This window comes from Clarias gariepinus, chromosome 28, assembly GCF_024256425.1.
Source record: "Clarias gariepinus isolate MV-2021 ecotype Netherlands chromosome 28, CGAR_prim_01v2, whole genome shotgun sequence".
In the NCBI taxonomy this organism is placed as follows: domain Eukaryota; kingdom Metazoa; phylum Chordata; class Actinopteri; order Siluriformes; family Clariidae; genus Clarias; species Clarias gariepinus.
The window spans coordinates 16,714,197-16,735,930 of record NC_071127.1 but is presented as its reverse complement, the minus strand read 5'-3'; the positions used below and the strand labels follow the sequence as shown (position 1 = coordinate 16,735,930).

Sequence of the window (21,734 nt, the reverse complement as noted above, 5' to 3'; positions counted from 1 at the left end):
CTGTCTCAGTTGCAAGTTTCCTTTGATGCAAATAAAGTTATTTTAAATAGCACTGTACTGTACTTTGTATAGTTACAGTAAGCTTTAATCTGAGCGAGTGAATATGGTAGAGAACATAGGACTTTATAGAGTGACATGCTATAGGTACTGTGGTACTGTGGTACTACAGTGGGTACTGTGATAGTACTATGGGGTTTACCACAATACTTTGGTGAATACATTGATACTTAATGGAGTTCAAAGGGTATCTAGTTGTACATATTGTATCATATTGGATGTGTCAGTATATATATATATATATATATATATATATATATTCTAATCTATGCATATAATAAAACTGTAAAGTTGGCATGTCTGTACATTAAATATATTTGGGGAAAAATTATTCATGGTGACGTACTGTAAGATAAGTAATAGAACGCATTAAGATTGCTTTCAGAATTTTTGTTTGTCTGTTTGTTTGTGCACGCATCACGTAAAAACGACTGAATGAATTTTAATGCGGTTTTCACAGGTGTATCTTTAGTTCATCTGCTGTTCATTCTTTAATACATGCTTATTGCAATTGCACACCTCAATATCGTGCACTTCCCCGTAACACGTAAAAAATTTAATTTATTCCAAAATTCAACAGATGGCGCAGATGGGTGTGCAATTAAATTCTACCTGAATGAAGTCCCGGGCACATCTACAGTAGTATAATATAAAATATCAGATGTAGTGCATCTGTGACTCTTTAAATGGGTTTTTTTACTCCTGTTTGAGATACACTTTATGCCCAAATATTTACGTGACACCTGACCATAACATTTATATACAGTATGCATCTTCTTGAACATCCCAGTCTAGATTTAATTTCCTTTTGCTCTTATAATGAGCTCCGCTTTTCTTATAAGGCTTTACACTTTACCTTCCGGAGCAGCTACAAGAGCATTAGTGAGATCAAGCAATTATGTTGGACAAGGGGGCTTGATTAGCTCCTGATTACGCGCCCATTATCCTGTTAAAGGGAAAAAACTGTAATGCTACAGCGTTTAAAACCCTTCACAGTTTTGTGCTCCTGAGACATTTTCCCAGAAAGAACCGTACACATCCATAAAGTAGTCAGGCGTCCACATACTTTTGATTATATCCACGAACATGCGAAAAGGATGGGATGTTCCGCACAATTACCGATTCTTAGTCACCCAAGAATTCTCTTGCACTGATCATATCGAACGATCTATCGATTTAGCCTTCACTTGCATGTCCTACCAGCATTCACAGATATTTTGTGATGGCTCGGCTTGTGTGTACATACATCCATGTGTGTGACTGCGAAAAAGAGCGAGAGAGAGAGAGAGAGAGAGAGAGAGAGAGCTGCTATTCTTTGCTTTAAATGAGCAATCACTCTCAAAATGTCTCTCAGCTACAGCTGCCACCCACATACACTCACTCACACACACTCATACACAGAGTCATGTGCATGTAGCATATGTACAGACACACACATGCACGCATCATTCAGGCGCACATGTGTGTTCTTTCGATTTTAATAAGGGCTATTTAATGTAACCAAGACTCCTATAACAAAGCTAATGAAATGCCTTAAACACACACACACACACACACACACAGCTGAACAACAGTCATCTCTGAGAGTTCTCCCGAGAGGAGGCTTCATCTGACAGACACAGCTTTATTACTCTCTCTTTCTCTCTCTTTGTGTTACACACACACACACACACACACACATGCACAGGGGAAAACATCTTTCTGACTGTCTTATCTCTTTAGCTTTGTCTAACATCTCTTTTTATCGTACTATATCTCTCTATCTTAGAAGGCAGGCAGGCAGAAACCTACACACACACACACACGTTCACCGTTCATTGGCTCTTCACCTCATCCACCTCTGCAGGGAGAAAACAGTCTCTGTCTGTTACAATTCCGGTTTCCATGGCAACAACCAATTGAGAGGTGTGAGCAGTCTCTTAACAGGCCCGCCAGCAAAATATCAGCGAAAGGACACAGCGTGAGCTGAAAAAAGAAAGACTCAGAGAGAGAGAGAGAGAAAGAAAGGGATAAGGAATGTAAGAGCTTAGCTAGAGGTCAAAGCTAAAAAGTCAAACGTTTAGCTCCACACATGGCATCGTTTTTAAAAAGAGAACCTCGTCATGCAGTGAACATACTGTAGGTAATTGCCGCTAATCAATGTTAGCATGATTGCGCAGAACATTAGCATGCACCGAGTGAAAAATAATGGCGTCTCCTGTTTACAGATGTCATTTAACGTAACGTTGTCAAGGGTTCGTTTGACAAACATAGCACGCACTCGCTCACTCACTGTCTATACGGCTTTAGGGCCTTGAGCCTATCCCAAAGACATAGGGAATGAGGCAAGTGAAACCCTGGACGAGGTGCCACTTCATCGCAGGATGGTAGGGCACACACAATACAGGTAATTTGGGAACGCCAATTAGCCTAATCTGAATGCCTTTGTTCTGTGGGAGGGAACCCACCAAGAACTGGGAGAACATGCAAACTCCATGCACACAGCCCCGAAGAGGGAATCGAACCCAGATCATAGGGGTGCAAGGCGACAGTGCTAACCTTTAAGCCGCCATGCCGCCACAAACATAGCAACATAGTCATATTCCGAAAACGTGTTTAGCTCTGTATCTCGTTTTCGCTGTATCTCGTTTCATATGTGACCCCAGATGTTTCTTCAGGTGGCACAGCAACACAATCCAAACAGTTTTCAGGTTACAGTCCATGCTGAGTTCAACTTGCTCTAGCCCTTTTCATGTGGGTCCTCTAGTTAGGATGGGCTATGTTCATTTTCTCCTAGGTGAAGCATTGTTTTTTTTCTCTATATACAGTATATTGATGCAGACAGGACAACATTAATAAGAGTATAACAAAGTTAAGTTAAAGGATTATCGCATGGTGGTTTAGTGGCCTCGACCCTCCAGTGTTGGGAGTTTGCACGTTCTCAATGTGCTTGGTAGTTTCCCTCTGGGAACTCGAGTTTCCTTTAGTCCAAAGAAGTTCACGGTAAGTTGATTGCAAACTGCCCATAGTGTACGATTGGTTGTGTGAGTCTGTGAGTGCTTCTGAATGGTCTGAAAGTGGGCACTCCATCTAAAGTACCAAAGGTGTACCCTGCCTTGTGGCCTACATTTCACAGGATAAGCTGCAGGTCTTGTGAGCCTACACAGTGGACTACTAACCTTATAATAGGTAGGTGCGACTTGACAAACTGCCACCATCCAGCAGAACATGTAGCATTTCAATTTGAGCAGTTTTAAATACACCTGTACTTGAATAGCGAGTAGTGCACATTAATGATCATTTTATTAACCAGCGTTGCCAGATTTCAGTAAAAACTCCAGCTGATCTATATTTAAAAAAACATCTGGAACAAAGAGACCTGAAACTCTAACATTGAAAAATGGAGGTTATTTGTTTCACAAATTTTTGACCTAGCTAAGTCTGGCACCTCTGTCAGTAACTATCTGTCTGGTGCGTCTCCTTCCCCAGGGCATGGGGCAGCATTATCCTGGCCCCGATGGACATCTATGAGTATTTGTTGCAGTTCCTATTTTTGACCACTTGGTCTCTCCATGAAAAACAAGTGAATGTGCTGCCCTGTGATTTTTCGGGAGTAGTGCTTACATCGGGTTATATCAGTGATTGTTTGTTTTGTTTTTTACATTATTGGTCACTAAAAAGTGCAATGTCTATTTCATCACAATTTAAAACCTATGGAGTTGTGAATGAATGAAGGAATAAAAGATCAATGTTTGTTAAACAGCTGAAATACAGTGTTATACAATATACTGGATCTTTCACTGCTGCCACGAACCAGATGTATGTGAGTGATGGTAAAGTCTCTCGCCTTGAGCTTCATCTTCCGAGAGCCATAAAGACTCTGCTCAAGATAAATCTATTCGCACTGTCTATGTATAGTTTCCTCAAGTCCGTGTACCTTTCCTCTGGTTTTCTACCTCCTGTACGTACAGTGTGATTATGATGGAGACAAATCTCATCTATAACATCAAGCTGTCCTTGTTTCTTTCATTACAGTTCATCTCTGGTAGATGTCCTTCAGAAAGTAGATGACTGAACAACTGAACATGTGCCACCTAATTCTTGATCGCCGGTCAATATCGTGACCATTGATGTTGCTTGGAAGAGTGATCCAAAATGCAGTGACAAAAAATGGCTTATTTTACGTTTATATATTAATACAATTGTGTTCGGTTTCCATTGGGCCACCTGGGCAGCTCTGGTACCTCGAGGCATGGCTTCAGAAGACCTGAGCGGGTGTGCTCTGGTGTCTTAAACAGATTATCCCTTGGGTGCTATTGCTTGAGAGATGGGGCCATTGTGGATGAGACTTGTTGGTCGGATTGAGATTTGGGGAGTCTGGAGGCCGGATGAACAACCTTGAACTCTTGGCATGTTTGTCCCCACTTTTGATGTGCTGTGATGCACTGGTTGTGTTTGTGCTTTCTGTGAGATTGGACAGGACATGCTGGCCTTTTGTCCCTGTGGGCATAAATGAGCCTTGTGTGCCCATGATCCCGTCACCGGTTCACTGGTATATAATTAATAATCAAAATTGAGCTGGTGGGGAAGTAAGTGTATAAAGGGCAGAAATCATGGTAGTGCAATATGTCTGAAAATGTGTTATTAGTCTATTGAGTGTGAAAAGTATAATGCAATATGTGTTGCTCGAATATATAAAATAAGACCAAGGCCATGTTTTTTGGAAGTTTGTGGACACCTGACCATAACACCCCCTCATGTGCTTGCTGAACATCCCATTCCAGTCCCCGCTTTGCTGTTAGAATAACTTTTTTTTTTAGAATTAACTCTTTTGGGAAGGCCTTCCACTGGATTTAGCACTTTTTGTGGATTTGCCCATTCACCTACAAGAGCATGATGGTGAGATGTTTGGTGAGGAGGCCTTAGTTTCAGTTCATGTTTGGTCAAGGTTCTCTGAAGGACACTGGAGTTCTTCCAGCCCAACTTCGGCAAACCAAATCCTCTTGGACTTCGCTTTGTGCGTAGGGGCATTGTGATGATGGGTTTATTATTTCCAGTAATGTTACAACATACACAGAGCATTCTATACAACTGTGTGCTTCTAACTTTCTGGAAACTGTTTGGGAGTGATGGTCATTTGGCTACATACTTTTGGCACTCAGTGGTGAATCCAGTAAATTTCATAAATCCCAGATATTTCAGTTCAGTCAAATGGAAGACTTTGCACTTTGTAACTGTATAACAACATTTAAAAGGCAAACTGCATTTTGTATCAGTGAATAATGGCATTCGTTTATTGGTGCGTCAGGAAAGAAAAAAAAAACACATTTCCCAACATCTCCAAAACATAGAACAGTAGATATTATTGGTTCTATTAGGTTTAAAACTTGTATGCGCTTGGTATTTGTAGTTAATAACAGTCACAACCAGGGACCTGTTAATATTCCATGTGGAAAGAGGCAAAATATGATGAATACAATACCCGCAATAACAACTGGTAAGAAACTTGTCATTGGAAAAAAGAGGATAAGCTACCAGTGCCTGTGAAATTCCATTAACGTGTGTTCAGGGTAATATAGAAAAATAGCACTGCCAAAAAAGTTTCAATTTAAGCTTCTAGAAAGTTTATATAACAAAAAAATCATACTCCATTGATGTGCGGGAGGAAAAGCAGCACCAAGTCATTGCTGGCAGAAGGAGTAGATTCAATTCCTCCAGGAGAACAAATCAGTTATTTTTTTTTATCAGCTTATATAAACTCACACACATACACACAAGAAACGAGTCTTATTTGATGGTGCCAACAATGAACAGTCAAATGGCAACGTGAGTTTTTCCAAGATGGCGACGGGCGGAGATGAGCGTTTCATTAGAAATCTCATCACAAGAAAATAGTCAGCTGAATATTATCAAAACTGATAATACTAGCAACGATACTTAGTGTAACAATGTGTTTTTTCAAAATGAACACAAAAAAAAAAGTTACATGACGTGCAAATCAACATGGAGCTTTTTATATAGTGTCTCCTCCATAATTATTGGCACCCTTTATAGAAATTAGCAAAAAACTTTCATAGATAAACTATTTATCTTTGTTCCAAGAAAAATAATTCTCATTAGATGTATTTTTAAATATATATATATATATTTCTTTTTTGTCTCAGAGGTATATGTGCCAAAATTATTGAGGAATATTTTATATAAATGCAAACATATTCAAAACATTCTTAAGATCTTGACTATATTATTATTATTATTATTATTATTATTATCTTGCATTTGCACATGAACTTATGTTTCCTTGAAACATGTTGTTTCCCTGGGATATAAATATGTGGCTGCACATTTAAAAAAAAAAAAAAAAAAAAAAAAATCATACATTATCATGGGGAAAAGAGCTTACAATACTGGAGACACCAAACAGTGGGGGAAAATATCACCAAACAACTAGGATCATTACAAAAAAAAAATAATAAAATTTTAAAAAATCACATAAAATCTTTTAATTTGGCAGGAATTGGACCACTGAGCTCATACTGTCAGACCCATGCAAAGAAAGTTTAGAAAATAGCCTGAAGGTTCACGGGGTTAAAAGGGTTTTAACACAGAAACATAAAAATCATCTCAGTCTCTGAACTCAAACCGTATTGAAACTGAAGAGGGATGTACAAAGGAGCGTAAAGAGTTCTGCATGTCCTGGAGGTGTGGAGATAAGAGTCCTTAAGTCGTCAGTGCCTCCGACTTTCCAGGAAGAGACTCTGTGCTCTTATTGCCCTGGGAGATTGTAAGGGTACGAATAATTAAGAAAGCAGGATTTGTGTAGAAATGAAAAAAAAAAAAAAAAACTATAAAAATGAAACTTAATAAAACAACATCAGCGTAAGACCAAAACGTTACATAGTTGCATTTGTAACATTTGTATTTGAATATACATTTTTGTGCGTGTACGTCAAAGGTGCCAATACTTTTCAAGGTACTGTGGCTTTGTAGCGATCGTCCCCAAAGCGAGTCCGATTTGTATATGGATGTCTGTATATCGATGAAACAGTGGACAAAATGAAAACCTTAAAACGTTTTTTTTTAAATTACATATTTCAAAAAAAAAAAAAAAAGGAGGAAAAAAAAAGGAAAAAAAAAAAAAAAAAAAAAAAAAATATATATATATATATATATATATATATATATATAGTTTTTTATTCTATTAAAAATTTGTTTTCAAATTGATTCGTTTTTGGGTGGAGGTACTTTTTGTGCAGCGTTAGGTTTCCTTATATACTACATTTATGCAAATTACCTCTACAATCACATATTCACATATATTAATATTTACACACACACCTAGTGACAGAATAGTTGAATTTTATATAGGTCATTTATAACTTTTATATAATAGTAGCTATATTTGATTTTTTTTTTCTTTTTTACAGTAGTATCAGGGTGCAATCATTTTTGTTAGAATATACTGTAGTTTGGGAATTTACAGAATACTTTGAATAGATTTAATATACGTTTTATCTTTAAACACAGACATCTTTAGCAGTGCAAGGAATCTGTACCAAAAGGACAGAATGGGGTTTTTTTCCGTGCTGATGTTAAGAGTATATTAAAAATAATAATAATAATAAAAGAAAGAAACTCACTACCATGCAACCCACTGAATAAAAACTAAACTTGGACAAAAAAAAAACAGAATCACTGTCTTGAAAAAAAAAAACATAACATGTGAGAAAGAGATTATGTAAGGAATCAGGGAGCACTGTACTGAAACTCATAACTTAGATTATGTGTGTCGACTTGAAAGACGTCCGGTTTGTGCACATGCGATTCAAAAAGTCCGGGTTGTGTGTTTAAATGGAATAAAAGCTTGAGCAATTAAATATATACATGGAAAATCGTATTATTTGTACATCCATTCCTCTAATGCTCTAATGTAGTGTCAAGGGTGTAATGTCCAGACCTCCTGCTTTCTCAGTTTTGCTTTCTAGTCAAAACAAAACAGAAAAAAATTGAAGAAAAAGGAACTGTACATGTATAAAAAAAAAATTAAAAATTAGGTGCCGTCATAAATCCGTAGTGTAATTTCAAAACACTTGGTTTGCTGTAATACTTCACCGTCAGCTCATAGCTCCCGATCCATCCGTGTAAGCTTTGCTTTAAATTCAATGTCAGACTTTCTCGATCCAGCGACACTAAGCAATCTGATTTCCAAAAAAAAAAAAAAAACTTCATATAGCCCTCTTTCTTCACAAATATCCCTACCCACACATAATATAGATAGATTTATATAAAATATAGAGGGAAAAAAACTATTTCCAAAATCTCTTTGCCCGTCTGCTCCTCTAAGTATAAAAATATACAACTTTCCTTCCTGAATCTTTGTGCTGTCCTATCCTCCTCTTGTCTTTCTTCTTTTCTGTGCAATTTTAACTGTCCATTAAGTTTAAAAAATATACAAGGTCTTTTTTTTTGTCATAGAAAATATTACCAACGTCACCTCTAAGAAAAAATAACAAGAATAAGAAATGCTCATAGAGTCTGAGCAACACTGAATATTGAGTTGATATTGTAAAAATGTACACAAGCTCAGGGTTTAGCGTAGTATTACAGCCAAAAAAAAAAAAAAAACTACAACAAAACTGATAACAATAATAATAAATCAACACGAACAGTGTTTCTTCTAGACCTAGTGAGCATTCCCTTTCACTAGGATTACCGATCCGGTCCAGCCACGCGCAATCCCACACGTTTAAAGAAACATGATTCCCAAGTGTTCTAGTGCATGTTCAGGAGCAGAACCTTCTGAAAACGTGGTTTGACGGCCCTGCACTTAAACTGCCTTTTCAAGAGACAAGTAAAATGCTAATTCTTTCGTTTACTCATTTATTTCCTCATCTAATGTCGTCTTCATAAGTCTCCATGGCGGTTCTCGTATTTGTTGATGATGTTGCGGCAGCGGCCGAGCTCTTTGCGCATGTCGGCCACTTCCTGTCGGAGGGCGGCGTTCTCCCGCTCGAGGAAAGCCGCGCGGACGGATATCTGGTTCTCCTTGAGGCGCCGCGCGTCACGTGAACGCTTCGCCGCCTCGTTGTTCTTTACACGTCGGTTCCAGTACTTTTCGTCCTTCGGTAGGGATAGATTGAAGAATGAGGAGGAAAACAAAGACAAAAAAAGAAAGAAGGTTGGGGAAGACAAAGATGAGTGGTTAGGGCCTGGTTGGATGAAGAGTAAGGTGTCAGGATATTGTACTTCACATTTTATTAAAATGTAGTTTAATTACAAATACTTAAGAGTAAAGATTTGCACCCTGGGCTGATTAGGGTTAACCGGGCTTACCAAACATTTCCATATTGAGCACTGGTTCAATCAGAAAACTCTAGGATTTAAAAAATGAGGTTGTAGAGTTTATTTAAAAAGTGATAAATAACTAGAAAACATTCCAGGGGGAAAGGGAGTGTCACTTTTCTTGGCCGAAATGGTGAAAACAAATCCTTTCAAACATAATAAGGTTTCTAAGGTGTGTTAGTGGAAGGGGCGTGGTCTAGCCCAGCTGTCCTAGAAACGGAACTGACATGGCCGATTCATTCACAGAGAATACAGGTTGTCCCTGACTTACAAACGAATCCTGTTCCGGAAGCATGTTCGTAAGTCAGATTTGTTCTTAAGTCCGACGAAGTGAGTCTTATACGCCTTTGACGCAAATATACAATGTAAAGCATACCAATCCACTAATGGGGACTAAATCTCTGTCGCCTTTCCCCACACTGCCATCATATGTCCAAAACCCATTACCGCGCCTAAGGAAATGAATCACAGTAGCTTTAAACAGTGAGGGGAATCTTGGACACCATTTTGTCTTAGAGCTGTTTTCCACTGTTTTGGACTGTGAACTCTGTTTTGTTGAGGATTTTCCGAAATTAAGATTATTCACCATTAGGACAGCTTTACAGGACAGACATTTTCTATCAGCGTGCCTCCAGACTGATTTATTGAAACATTTCTCCCCCCATACACACATACAATATACCTGACTTTAGACATTTTATTCATCAACTTACACACTGCACTGCAGTGTCTATTTTTTGTACAATACTCGTAAGCTACTTCCATGATTTATTGGCATCTATGTACTGTATATACCCAGCGAGGCCACACATCCTACCTTCTGCTCGTTGGGCACCAACATTTTGCGGGCCTTCTTGATCATGGGCTGAGGCTTGAGTTCCTCCTCAGAGAAGCGATGTCTCCGTGGGTCGAATGCTTCCTGACCAGGTACGCTGGACAACGCCAGGTCGGCAGGGTCGGGGTCAAAGTTGACCATTACATCAGCAGCAGGGGCGCCACTGCTAGGTACTGGTGGGGGTGGGCAGGAGGAGCTGGGAGATGTGTCCTGCTGCATGGCCTGTCCACCTGAGGGGGAAACAGAAGTCAGTGAGTAAAAGAGAGAGTCTGTTCTGAACATTTGAACACATGATGAAATTTAATAATAATAATAGTAATAATAATAATTATTATTATTAGAATAATATCATCTTTTAAATTCTACTTTTTTGCGACGTCATTCCCATAATCCGGTAGTGGTAAAATTTACACGTTATAAAAGTAATGCTATCTTTCGTTCTACCCGACATATCCTTGTGTAAACCCAAATACACCAAGTCTGAAGCCTCCCTGTTAACACACACACTGGCAAGGCTTCCATATAAGCACATAATTCTTTTAACTGTCATTGATTTATGCAGTGTTGCTGGCACGTATCTGTGCCGCTTAAGCTTTCAAAGTTTTAAAGAGGACGTGGAGACAGTAAACAGCTGGACACGACCTCCAAAACCGAGTGACTACATTAGTTTGTACATCAGTTAAGATCCATAGATCTACGAGATAAAAAATGGTGAGGACGCGGTGGTCGAGATAATCTGATTTCTTTGAGCAGAGTGTATAAATGAAGTATGTGAGACTAAAGAGATCCAAAAATCTGCAGCTGATCAACGTGTGACTTGGGTTGAAGAAACGCTCATCTTTCCCCCAGATGATTCACGTTCACCCCTAACTTACATAACAACTATAATTTTAACATTTTTAACATCTGTTCAGCTTTTGTGTTTTTTTTTTATTGAGAGTTCAGAATTTTTCAAAAAGTGAAAAAGTAAAACATAAAACCGTGAATAGATTAAATGCACAACAAAAGAAAAAAAAATGGATATATGTTTACGTTTACAATGTTTTTGAACTTTATTCTTCACCATCTTTAACGATAATCATCACAATATTAATCACGTGAGCCCCTTTGGTGTCAAAAAAAATGACACGACTTACTATGGCATGAGAACAAAATAGTACAACGCATACCCATGAGATACTAATGTTGTGGCCATGACTTGAGAACGTGTGCTAATAAGATCATTCACGTCCCAGATGTGATAGGATGATTGTTGATTTGGAGTGACGCTGTGTTGTCAGTGAGTAAATAAAGCTAAACGTCATAAAGTTATTAAGTTGTCGCCACAACAAAGTATCTTTAGTAGTAAGTCAGAGTGGACAGAATTTTTTTTCTCACTCTCCCCTCCCTCCACCATGTCACCAGAGGGGCTCCGTCATGTTTATGGAGTGAAAAAAATACATGAAATATATTTATTAATTAATTACACAAATATTTAAGGCTATTGTTAAATAACATGAATTATTCCTCTATTTTTTAAGAATTATTTTTCTATTTTGGATTGCTTTGTGCCACACAAATCACTGTAAATGTGCATGTACTTTGCTCAGCCTGAGTGCAGCTACACAATGCGGCCACCAGGGGTCAGACATAACCCAAGCACAGGACTCCAGCACTTTGTTTCTTCCAAGCCATGACTTTTACACTTTTCCTCTTCTCTGCTCCACTTCTCAAAGAAAAAAATAAAAATAACCTCATTTCTACTTATAAAGATACTGTAGTTTAATTAAATTTTTAATTTAATTTGTATTACCATAATGCAAGATGCTGCATAATTTACATAATAAAGGCATAAATCACATGTACAGTCCGTATCCAGATGTTATTCATTTCTGATTTTGTAGACTGTAGACTGTTTTGCCACCTTACAGCTCCAGGGTTTGATCCTCGGCTTGGGCCCGGATTAGTTAGGTGTGAGTGATGGTTCCCCACCTGGGGTGTTTCTGGGATCCATGGCAACCCTTGACTAGTATAAAGAACTTACTAGGCACTGCCCAAACACCCAGGTTCAAAATTCCTGCTTACTCTGACTACCCAGCCGTCACCAGAGCATGCCAAACTGGTCCAGCTGGTAAACCATCTTCACCAGATAAATGGAAACGAAAGTGCTGCTAAATGGAAACGGTTTCTGAATTGCAGGGCAACATAACATACACTACGGACATTTCAAACGTGTATCGATCAGTTTAGGCAAAAAATAAGATAAAATATAAATAAATAACCAGGTACCGAAGATGGCATATAATCATGGCCAATGTCCCGGCAGCTCATAACTCAAGGGGTCTCAACGTTTTTGAAGGAAAGGCAAAAAAATAAAATAAAGTAAATGGACATTATGGACGTTCTGGGTACCTAAAAGCTTGGACGATGTATTATTAAATAAAAAAACACATATATATAAAGCAGAGGAGTCTAGTTTAGACTTGATTTTGCATGTGAGCGCTGAAGCGATGGTCATGTGACCGCCACTGAATATCTTAGGTATATCCGGAGAACTTAAAAGCAATAGGCAGAACAGAGACAAAAAATCCCCTAGTCCTCCAGCTTTCCTTAGAGGTCTCTGTCTCTGTTTAAACTTCCCATCGTCACTCTGATTGCACCGACCTTACGATCAAGCATATTTACTCATTTTAAATATTTTAATCAAGATCGTTTTTTTTTCTTTTCTTTTTTACATCAGCACTATAATAAATTTAAAAACTGTTTAGAATTGGTTCAGTACTGAATAATGATCTGGAACAGTACATAAGTATGCGGTTTGAGACAAGTTGCTAATCTGCTTATCGGCGGCAGATGGACAGAGACAGTTGTCCATTGTTTGCTGAGCTACACTACTGCAAAAGACTTAAATATGAGCTGTGCACAAGTGCGAAGAAGGCGTAAGACCGACTGTGGCTCGGAGCCCACCGCGGACGTTCCCGTGAACATTCAGTCGACGGATAACGTGTCGCGGAAGAGACGCATCCGTCTGTGGAGAACTGAACACACAATCATTCACGAACACCACTTGCACGTGCACATGTTTGGGCCATTGATGGAGTTCCTGGGAGGCCAGCATTTCATGGCAAAACACTCTGTGGTATCCAAGCACTAGTGAGACGCTGGGATGAGTGCATTAGTGCAACAGGGGATTACATAGAGAAATAAAGCTAGTTTTTACTCTCAGAAGTGTGTTCTGTTATTCTTCATCAAAAGTCCCGGTTTGACTCGAACGCCCCTCGCACAAGTGTTACGTGAAGGGTTACCTCGCACAAACTCACATAAAAATCAGTTTGCAAAATTATTTTGTCAAAATCAAACAATTTTTCAAGTGCGACTCTCATTTAGAAACTCAGTTTTGTTGTTGTTGTTGTTGTTGTTTTTTCTTAAATGAACACCATTTAAAAAAATACTAAATCCTGTCCTATTTCACACAAGCTGCAGCAGCTTTGCATTCAGGATTTCGGTTCATCATACACCATGTGATAAGTCTGAGTGTTTGTGTGTGTGTGTGTGTGTGTGTGTGAGTGTGTGTGAGTGTGTGATGCCAGTCAGCTTCTTATTTTAGCTCAATGTGACCGTAGCCATTCACACTCCGCCTAATATGTTGAATAAAATATATGTTGTTGTTTTTTTCCACAATAAGTAACATGAATCATTGCTTTAAACATCGCTGACAGTCAGACAGCCTGTAAACTCAAGCCTCGTAATTTAGCTAGCATGCTGGGATTAGCAAACTAGCTTGCTGCTAATACTACTAAGAGCTTACTAAGCTAACGGCTGACGTCAGTAGGCTAGCTAGAAGACAGGATTTGTTATAATCCTAAAGGTTTTGTTCTTTTTTTTTACATTATACATACTGAATAACGAATGTGTAAAATTAAAGTTTGGCTAATGGAGGCAGATATACTTCAGGATATCCTTCAGTTATCCGTACGACAGTTACACTTTTTTTGGCTTAGTGGTTAGCACTATCGCCTTGATCTCATCTCTCATCTGTTCTGGGTTTGATTCCCATCTCGGGGTCTGTGTGCATGGGGTTTAGATGTGCTTGGTGGGTCCGAAGACAGGTAGATTTGGCTAATTGGCGTTCCCAAAATGCCCGTAGTGTGTGTGTGTGTGTGTGTGTGTGTGTGTGCCCTGTGATGGATTGGCACCCCGTCCAAGGGGCGTCTCCTGGGATAGGTTTCAGGCCCCTATCCTATATATTATGTTATTATTATTCAAAGTCTGTATTTTAAACCCTCCCTTAACAGTAGCTACATTCGAAGAACCTCACAAACTCGTTAGGGTAAACTGTTCCAGCATTTATCCTCAGATGTACAAATCTACTAACCCATAAGCAAAACGTTAAAAGAAACAAAGCATTGCTTTCATTGCGAAATCTCGCGAAACCCTCAATGACTCAAATACCTCCAGGTGTTTTAACCTGCGCTTAAAAACACAATTTATATCCTCGCCTCACGCTCTGGGTTCCTAGCCAATCCTCGACAAGATTGAATCCTCAAAACCAATCGTAACGCAGAAAATAGGATTTCTCAACATCACGCAAGCTCGCCGATACAGGCTGGATAATATTTTTGCGATCATTCTTGTTTTTTATTATTTCATTCATCATAATTAGTACCTATAAAACACTTAATTGTACATGCATGTTGTTTTCGACTGACACTGAGATTTAATAATTTACAAATATTGTGCTTAACTGTACTAATTTGAGTCCTGACTTTATTCTCGGTTTCTAACCAATCATAAACAAGATAAAAAATTTTAACCAATCATAACATAGAGGGCGGGATTTCCAAACTTTACTAAGAGTTTTGCTAACAATTCAGTTTTTTTATTTTTTTATTTTACCTTGATGTTTATTTTGGAGGCGTGTCATTTCGGTGGTGGAGTGGTGAGCACTGTCGCCTTGTATACCACCAGGGTCCGGGTTCGATTCCCGCCTCTGGGTCTGTGTGCATAGAGTTTGCATGTTCCTCCCATGTTTGATTGGCTTCCTCCCACAGTCCAAAGACATGCAGATTAGGCTTATTGGTGTTTCCAAATTTCTAGTAGTGTGTGAATGTGGACCAGAGGTCATAAAAATGGAAATAAATCCAATAATAATCACCATTGACCTCCACCTTCCCTATCTGGACTACAGACACAATAGTTTGACGTTCGTCGAATTTCACTGCTAGTTAGCTGACTAACTAAAACACAATTAACATTATTCCCTTGTTTGTTCTGTCTAGCGTCTTTAAGCTGCTAAATAGGTTAAAGGCTTCTATAGGGTTTGTCCTAAAATATTTAAGCCCTTTGTCCAAACAATGTCAGCCAAGAAGCAAAAAAACACACAGAACAAGGCTGTTGTGATACACTAAGGTGTGATGTCACCTGTTCTACACGTTTTAGAGTTGTCACTGCTCCCAATACACCCGAGCATGATGCAGCACGATGGCTTAGTGGTTAGCACCGTCGCCTTGTACCTCCAGGGCCCGGGTTTGATTCCCACCATATCGTACAAGTAGTATGTGTGCATATAGGTGGCATGTTCTTCCTGTACTTGGTGGGTTTCCTCTGGGTCCTTCAGTTTTCTCCCATAGTCTAAAGACATACAGATTGGGCTACTTGGCGAACTTCCCAAACTGTCCGACCAATAATAATATTGTAGTCCATCTAGGAACCGTCGAGGCCAATGGTGACCATTGTACTTATTCCCATTTGTAGAACCATGGTAGGACCTCCAGTCAACATTCACATACACATTCACATCTGGGAACACTAATTAGCCTAATCTGCATGTTTTTGGACTGTGGGAGGAAACCCACAGGAGTTCCCAAAGGAACCGAGGTGGGAATCAAACCCGGACCCTGGAGGTGCAAGGCGACAGTGCTAACCACTGAGCCACTGTAGTATGAAATAACCTATCTACTATGGTACAGTATGTACAAACACACTGTATTAGATCAATACTGAACCTTGGTAGCCAGTGTGGTACCCAATAAGTACAAAATATTGTGGTCCATACTATAGTACTACCAAGTTACTCACAATAAAGTCCAGTGGTTCCTTCCATGAAGTTAATATCTGAAGTACCACGTTAATGCCACTGTATATTATGGTATGTACTAGAATAAAATTTATTATGGAAACGTACAGGACCAAGGCTGAACACATGCACAATTCCATGTGTCTTTATTATACTATTATATCGGTGTGTGTCTGTTTACAGTGTTTATCATGTATCACGTGTCTGCCAGGCTATCTCTGAAAGTCACAGCTACAAGGGATTTGCAATCTCACACACACACACACACACACACCCCAACACAGACACACATTGGGCCGTCCCACTGTTCTCTTGCCCCTCCCTTCCCATTGCTCTCTCCCCTCATTGCTCTCTGCATCGGCACGTGACGAGTCGCCTGCACATGGCCTCAACGTGTGAGACACAGAGCAAGAGGGAGGACGAGGGAACAAGCTTCAAAAACACGCAAAGAAAACACACACACACACACACACTGCTCGGGTCCACCCCTCCCTTTGCCATTTCTCTCCTTCTTTTCCTTTCTGTTTCCCAGCTTTATTCCTCAGCTGTTCCTTCTTTTTTTTTCCCCCCCTTTTCTTTTTTTTTTCACGTGGTGCTTTCTATACAACAAACTCTGTTCCAATGGATCTTTAACTGCAGATTTATTTTTGATTTAAGACAGAGCGTGTTTGCTCAGCGGCTCTTTTGGAATTCAAAATGTTCCTGCAACATTGAACCTCAGTCTCTAAGCTACAACCTCTGAATGTGTTCTACATTCGTTTTTATTTTGTTTTGTTTTAATAATCCAGAATAAACACCATAAACAAAGCAATAATTAAAGCTCGGTCAACATTAAACAACAATAATTATTAGTATGATTTGGTAGATAATCCTTTTGAAGCATTGCAGCTTTTTTTCTTATTGAATATGATTATTAATATGAATCTGTGAAAAGTATTATTAATAAGCTCTTAAGCTTAAAATACTAAACCTCGGGCCTTTTTGTAATGCAACTCGGTATTAAAAGGTATTTTATCTCACTCGGTATTGTTTAGGAAAAGGGAATCGTTCGGTGTAGGTGTTGCACGATATTATATTACCCGTATTGTTGTTGTATCTCGTTTCTTTTATACTCACCGCTTTTAAAATTTCGAGTTATACCCTGCACACTCCATAATACACGATGAAAATGATGCATAATGCCAAAATACCATATATGCTATAACTTTTCGCGTGTTATTTTCTAACATTCAAACTAGGGCTCGGAGAAAGCGAACTCCAGTTCTAAAAATTTATTGCGCTGGACACGAGAAGCCAGACGCCTCAGGGAAGCCAGTTTATGCCTCACTGCAACATTAACCACTGAGCCTGAGTGCACATACATCTGCGGTCACATAACTACATCCATAGGCCTATAAACTAAATACACTCACTTACACACGGTGTGAATAAAAGTATGCGGACACCCGACCATCACACCGATATGTGTTTTTTTTTGTTTTGTTTTGTTTTATGTCACTGCATGAAACCAGGACGATGTCCTTGTCCACAAAACGAGCTCTGTGAAGATGTTATGTCTTTAAGTGTTACGATTGGAGTGGAAGGGTGTCCTCGAGCCCACTCGACACCTTTGGAAGCAACTGGAACTGGAGGCTCTTTGATGTCCCAGCATCAGCACCTTGCGTTCGGTGATGCTCTTATGGCTGACAATAAAGACATAATCCCCAGAGCCTTGAAACACTTCTAGCACAAACCCTTTCCAGAAGAGAATCATTAAAGCACATTAAATTGGGAATGGAATGCTCAAATACTGTAGAACATGGGTGCAGAAACCTTTTGGTCATGAAGCGTATATCTCATATTTTCCAGGCTAATCGATTCCAAAAAAAGTCCTAAAACACACAATATTTATGACAATTCACGTAAATGCATGACCGCTGCTTAACTCTTACCGTGCAGACACTCGGGACTTCCCAGCATTCCTGTAGTTTGGACCTGTGGCACGTCTAGTCCTAGAAGGGAGGACGAGGATGACGAGGACGAGAGCGAAGAGATGGACGAGGCTGATGAGGACCCGGGAGACGGTGAAGAGCTCTGGGTTGGAATGGCTGATTGCATGCCCTGCGAGGGGATGAGGGCCTGAGCGCCAGAGGTGCTCCCCAGTGGCATGTGCCCCATACCGTTCTCCGTCAGGAACTCCTCCAAGTCCATGAACTGCCGCTGGAACAGGCCGCCGTCGCATGGTAGAGAGCGTTCCCACAGCAACGGGCCCAAGAAAGCAGTCTGCGAAGAGGCACGCATGGAGCCGCTGGTCCCGGTCCCGATTCCACTTAACGAATCCTCGTCGGAGTCCAGGGGTTTGTCTTGATCTGTAATGGAAACAGATATTCGGGTTGTTATATTAATTAGGATGATGCGCTGCCATCTTCTAAAGATTTCCCTTTGCCTTTCCTATCCTTTCAGCCATCTAGGAATCTTGGTAGTCCAACTAGGGACTGTGAAGGCCAATGGTGACTATTGTGTATATTTCCATATTTACGACCATGGTAATGTAGGTCAACACACATTCACACACTGGGAACGCCAATTAGCTTAATCTGCGCAGTCTTTGGACTGTTGGAGGAAACCAGAGTACCTGGAGGAAACCCAACCAAGCATGGGGAGAACATGCAAACTCCGCGCACACAGAACCTGAGGTGGGAATCGAACCCGAACCCTAAAGGTGCTAAGCCGCAAAGTCTTTCCTAAAGATTCCTAAATGCTTCAGAGATGCTCGTCACAAAACCGCACAAGCTTGCAGGATAGGAAGCACACACTCCACAACAACCACAACACCAGGTAGAAACCTTGTCTCTGCGCCAGGAGCTGAAGGAGAGCAATAACAGGAATAGCACATTGCCCATGACTCCAAAATATTGACTCGACAATCAATGAGAGAAGCATGAAAGTGAGCTGGTCAGAGGTTGATTTTTTTGTTTTGTTTTTTTATTTAAAAAAGAGCTGTACTTATTGGAGGAGGGGGATTGAAAAGGAGTAGGACGAGAAGTGAGGAAAGGAGACTGCGTGGGTGTATATGAGGGCGTTGAATAAAGGCTGAAGAGAAGAAGAAGCTCTGCAAGCAGAGCCAATATTCAAAGCTTCAGGAGAAAATTTCAGCTATGCCTACAGAACGGCGCTTTTTATAAATATATATATATATATATATATATATATATATATATCCCAGATGTCTTTTTTTAAAACTCAGGAAGCAATGACGTCTGCAAGACATCTCTATCCAGACTTTTTATTATTACAATAATTATTATTGTTTAGTTCTCATGGTCACATATATCTGATATCTTGAACGTTACAGAAATGATGCTTACCATATTATATTGTATATGACATGCATGCATTGTTTTTCTTTCCTATAGAAGATGCTACAAGGAAATCTACAACAACTATGCTTGTAATATAGGAGGAATAGAAAATGCATTAACCTTTAAACCTTTAAGAAATACAACATTCATAAGAGCTGCTAATGAAATATTTTTTCATAGGCATGCTGTGTAGTACAGTAATTATGCTGTTACTAGCCATTTAGACCAGGATTAAGGCCTCACACACACACAGATAGAGAGATAGTCTCACCGATCATCTCGCAGCAGTCTTTCCCTCTGCTGTCTCCTTTAATGGGAAGCTGGAGGAGAGACTTCAGGCTGGCCACCGAGCCCAGGTGTCCATTGGGCGCAGTAGACGCCGGGCCGAACTGTGCACTACCCCCAGAGGGAATATCTGGAGGAGGTAAAAGCTGAGAAAGAGGTCTGGACATAGCCTGACTATATTATAAAAGTAGGATTTTTTTTTTTTTTTTTTTTAAATCCAACCCACTAGCCTGTGAGTGCTGGTTTAGAGCTGATCTCCTTCGCTTCCCTTCTGCTGATCATTGATGAGAAAGAAGAGGAGAGGGTTCACATCCAGAATGATTTGCTTTCGAAGCCCTCCAAAAATCAATCCATTATTATTGTTGTTGTTGTTGTGATGAAGGATCTGCAGCACTTTGCTCATTGGTTTTAAAGGTTTGAACGCAAAAGTTGCATAAAGAATGAAAGCTCACACTCTTGACGTCTCTGCAGGAGCTTTAGTCCGGGTTTGTGCTGACATTTGGCACCGATTTGAGCTCGAGCTCCTTCCGGCATGGACGAAAATAATTCCTCGAGTGAGCTGCGACTATTAGACAGATAGAGAGACAGATAAATAGATAGACAGATAGAGAGAGAGAGAGAGAGAGAGAGAGAGAGAGGCAGGTTCCAGTCGCTCCAACTCTTATTTAACACCCAGCAGCTGTAATCCTCTGCACCGTTTTCGTTTTGTTTTTGTTTGTTCCTTTTTTTTTTTTCCACCCCTTCTTCTTCCGCCGCTGTCGTTATTCTATTCCATCGCGTGCGCTCCGGAGCGCTCGAGACCGCGGCTCTTACGGCGGTCAGCTGGAACGAACACGGGCGAGCTCTCGTGACGTCACCCCTCACGGGGACGCGGAGCGCGCGGGGGCGTCGCTCATGCATAAATTATGACGAGTGGGCGGGGCGGGGGCGGGGCGGGCGCGTGTTCGAATTCGCGTTTCGTGACGTCAGCGACGAGGGCGGGGGGGAGGGAGGGAGGGAGGGGTGGCTGTATCAGGGTCACTGCGCCTGATACGGAAAGGAGGCGTGGGGGGTGGGGGGGGGGGTTTGTTTGAGTTAGTTGAGTTAACCCTTTAACTGTCTAGTGATGCATTCATATATTTTATTTATATGGATTATTTTATTATAATTAAAATATTTAATTATTATTAATAAAAAATATTTTATTATTATAATTAATGTACATCATAAATAGACAAGGAGAACATTTATAAATATTACAAGTGATGAAGTTAGTGTCTTAGCCTTGCACATCTGTCTATATAAAATAATATCCACTATTTCTAAATTGTTTTCTGCAGCCTGGTTTAGTATGCTAATTAGGCCCAACCTCCTCTCCATGGCACTAAGATCATGTGACCTGAGAGCTCATTATAAGGTTTCTTTAAAACAACCATCAGAGCCAAAAAAAAAAACAAAAGGATGAAAGATTTTTACAAATTTTGCCCAGAAGGATCTTTTTAATTGTTTGGGTTCCCAATGTCGTGATCGCTTCTTGCCACCTTGTCACGTGACTGTTGTATCTGCATATCCATTAATAATCATTAGCGTCTCCCAAAGATGAGCCTGGTTTGTGATAAATTATTTCAATGTTTATACAACACATTGCAATTGCTAGCGTGACTTTATTATCATTTTTTTACATAGATCAATCTTTAAGCTGCCATTGTTGAGCATGTGAAAATGTTTTGTATTATTGTTATACATTTCCATATCATGGTGGAGTTGTGATTAGCACTGCGGCTTCGCACCTCCAGGGCTGCGGGTTTCATTCCCGCCTCAGGTCTATGTGCATGAAGTTTGCATGTTCGTCCTGTGCCCT

General features: G+C 40.0%; 1 protein-coding gene across 1 annotated transcript; it reads right to left on the bottom strand.

Moving 5' to 3' along the window:
• Positions 1-8,565: 8,565 nt before the first annotated feature.
• dbpa (D site albumin promoter binding protein a) lies at positions 8,566-20,743 on the bottom strand. The gene is made up of 4 exons (XM_053489802.1): positions 19,881-20,743; positions 18,200-18,616; positions 10,196-10,443; positions 8,566-9,156 (listed from the first exon to the last, which is right to left on the bottom strand). Exons 1-4 carry the CDS (start codon positions 20,059-20,061, stop codon positions 8,941-8,943), a joined length of 1,062 nt encoding a protein of 353 aa, XP_053345777.1. The 5' UTR covers positions 20,062-20,743; the 3' UTR covers positions 8,566-8,940.
• Positions 20,744-21,734: the final 991 nt, after the last annotated feature.

Excerpts from the sequence above, each read along its gene's own strand:
- dbpa (XM_053489802.1), bottom strand. The coding sequence starts at position 20,061 with ATGTCCAGACCTCTTTCTCAGCTTTTACCTCCTCCAGATATTCCCTCT. Across the intron at positions 18,617-19,880 it reads AGACTGCTGCGAGATGATCG|ATCAAGACAAACCCCTGGAC; the intron begins GTGAGACTATCT and ends TTTCCATTACAG. Across the intron at positions 10,444-18,199 it reads AAGTCCCGAGTGTCTGCACG|GTGGACAGGCCATGCAGCAG; the intron begins GTAAGAGTTAAG and ends TTTCCCCCTCAG.